General features: G+C 49.7%; 1 protein-coding gene across 1 annotated transcript in view; it reads left to right on the top strand.

Annotated features, from left to right (window-relative positions):
• LOC130556887 (transmembrane protease serine 6) overlaps positions 1 to 2,576 on the top strand; it is a 12,246-nt gene extending 9,670 nt beyond the window's left edge. The window contains exons 9-16 of the mRNA XM_057338228.1: positions 167 to 279; positions 354 to 463; positions 539 to 681; positions 759 to 857; positions 1,111 to 1,224; positions 1,757 to 1,873; positions 1,943 to 2,111; positions 2,179 to 2,576. Coding sequence (XP_057194211.1) covers positions 167 to 279; positions 354 to 463; positions 539 to 681; positions 759 to 857; positions 1,111 to 1,224; positions 1,757 to 1,873; positions 1,943 to 2,111; positions 2,179 to 2,524 — 1,211 coding nt within the window. The 3' untranslated portion in view covers positions 2,525 to 2,576. The remainder of the gene's footprint in view (positions 1 to 166; positions 280 to 353; positions 464 to 538; positions 682 to 758; positions 858 to 1,110; positions 1,225 to 1,756; positions 1,874 to 1,942; positions 2,112 to 2,178) is intronic.
• The last annotated feature ends 38 nt before the right edge of the window (positions 2,577 to 2,614 follow it).

The following is a 2,614-nucleotide window of genomic DNA, read 5'->3' as shown; positions in this document are numbered from 1 at the left end:
CTCTCTCTCTCTCTCTCTCTCTCTCTCTCTCTCTCTCTCTCTCTCTCTCTCTCTTCTCTCTCTCTCTGACCACGCCTTGTTCACTCCAAAAACAGACAAAATTTTAAATATAGTTGTCCAGTAATCGAACGTCCAGTAAATCCAACTTTGATGTTGTGTGTTTCAGATTGTTTCTTCACTGTTGTGTTAGAGGAGAGATCTGACGTTCAGGGGATTTTACAGACGCCCTTCTACCCCAGTTATTACCCCCCCGACATGAACTGCACCTGGATCTTTACTGTAAGATGTGACCTGCGAACGTTTGATCCGTCTCGCCTCCTCAACGTCATGAACGTGTGTGTGTGTGTGTTCAGGTGCCGTCTGTGGAGTTCGGTGTGACGTTGGCCTTTGAGGGATATGAACTGCACCGAGCCGGTTACTCTCAGACTTGCACGCAGGGAAAATGGATCATCCAGAACCGCAGGTCAGCGCTCGTCTCGTTCATTTCTCATCACGTGCTCGGTGTTTTTGTGTCTGATGTTTGTGTGTGTGTGTGAAGGTTGTGTGGGGTTCGAGTGCTGCAGCCGTATGCAGAGAGAATCTTCCTCCTGTCCTCCACCGCCACCGTCGCCATGACGTCAGAGGTGTCACTCACAGGCCCAGGGTTACAGGTGACCTACAGCATCTTCAACCAATCAGATCGTGAGTATCAACCTGTGACGTTTACTCATCTCTCGTCTGACGTGAGCAAATCTTCACGTGGTTTCTGAACCGTGCAGCGTGTCCCGATCAGTTTCTGTGTCACCTCAACGGTCTCTGCGTTCCGGCGTGTGACGGCATCACCGACTGTCCCAACGGCCTGGACGAGAGAAACTGCGGTAAATCCCCCGATTATTCACTTCTTCCAGAATTCTGTGGAACTGTCTCATACATTGTGACATTTAGCGAACACTTCTGAGGAAATGACCTACAGAGGAAGTGAGAAGTGACGTGAGACAGCGAGAGTGGGCAGTGACATCTCACTATGACTCACACAACTGAAGTCTTCTCCATATATCGCAACATCACATTTACGTCATTTAGCAGATGCTTTTATCCAAAGCCACTTACAGAGAGCTGTGTGTGTTTCAGTGTGTGTGGCTCAGTTTCAGTGCACAGAGGACAGTCGGTGTGTCGACTACTATAAAGTGTGTGACCAGCACTCCGACTGCAGCGAGGGCAGCGATGAACACAACTGTACTCATGGTACAACACACGCACGCACGCACGCACGCACGCACACACACACACACACACACACACACACACAAGTCATGTTTGAAAGGAATTAAACTACTCAACTCTACTTGTATGTGTTGAACATTGACAGAATCATTCAACTCATTGGACAATGTCAGTCAAAGAATATTATTGTATAAGATTCCTGACACTTGTCATCGTTGTGTCTTAATGACCACACACCAGTAACAAACACACAAAACAACACAACACACATCACCCTGATAGCACACAAACGTCTGGCAGACGTCTATTTGATCTCTGCATTTACATCTGCAAGACATGGTTTGCTCATCTGCAGTACGTCTCGGAGACGTCTGCTGTCAGGTGCCTTATAGACATCTCGGAGACGTCTGGAAGAGAGTGGATGTAAAACTGCTCTTTCTAAGATGTTTAGCCGATGTTTTTACTCAGCAGATGCCAGACTCACTCACAGCAGCCAATCAGAAGAGCTTTTGTTTGTCAGAGTGAGGTGCTTGACGTGACGTGACTCTTACAGGTGTACCGTGTTCAGACATGACGTATGTGTGTGGAGACGGAACATGTTTGAAGAAACCAAACCCAGAATGTGACTTTATCACCGACTGCCCAGATGAATCTGATGAGAGATACTGCGGTGAGATTGTGTGTGTGTGTGTGTGTGTGCGTGCGTGCGCGCGCGTGTGTAAACGTGTCGTCTCTGCAGACTGTGGACTGAGACCCTTCAGCAGTCGTGTGGTGGGCGGGGCTGATGCTGTGGAGGGGGAGTGGCCTTGGCAGGCGAGTCTGCAGGTCAGTGGTCGTCACATATGTGGAGGAGCTTTAGTGTCCAGCCAGTGGATCATCTCTGCTGCTCACTGTTTCTATGACGACAGGTGAGCAACCACATCTGTCTGCCTGTGGTTATTCTGGTCTGTTGAACGTCTGTCTGTCTGTCTTCAGACTGTCGTCCCCGTCGGTTTGGACCGTGTATCTGGGTAAACTCCGTCTCAATGGTAACAGTCAGACAGAGGAAGCCGTGCGGTTGTCTCACATTCACCTGCATCATTACTATGACGATGAGACGCATGATTATGATGCGGCGCTGCTGCGGCTGGTTCGGCCCGTGTGGTCCGGGACTCTGGCTCATCCGGTCTGTCTTCCTCCTGTGACACATCAGTTGGAGCCGGATCTTCTGTGCTGGGTGACGGGCTGGGGCGCGCTCAGAGAGGGAGGTGAACACATCAACCAGCTTTCTCTCTATTCTCTTCACTCTACACTCTCTGTCTCTGTCGCCATCTTTGTTTGAGAGATAAAGCGGCAGGTCAAACTGTCACTCTCACTCTCTCTCTCTCTCTCTCTCTCTCTCTCTCTCTCTCTCTCTCTCTCTCTCTCTCTC

This window comes from Triplophysa rosa, linkage group LG7 (assembly GCF_024868665.1).
Source record: "Triplophysa rosa linkage group LG7, Trosa_1v2, whole genome shotgun sequence".
In the NCBI taxonomy this organism is placed as follows: domain Eukaryota; kingdom Metazoa; phylum Chordata; class Actinopteri; order Cypriniformes; family Nemacheilidae; genus Triplophysa; species Triplophysa rosa.
Note: the sequence above shows the minus strand (reverse complement) of the source record. Positions and strands in the feature narration are given on the sequence as shown.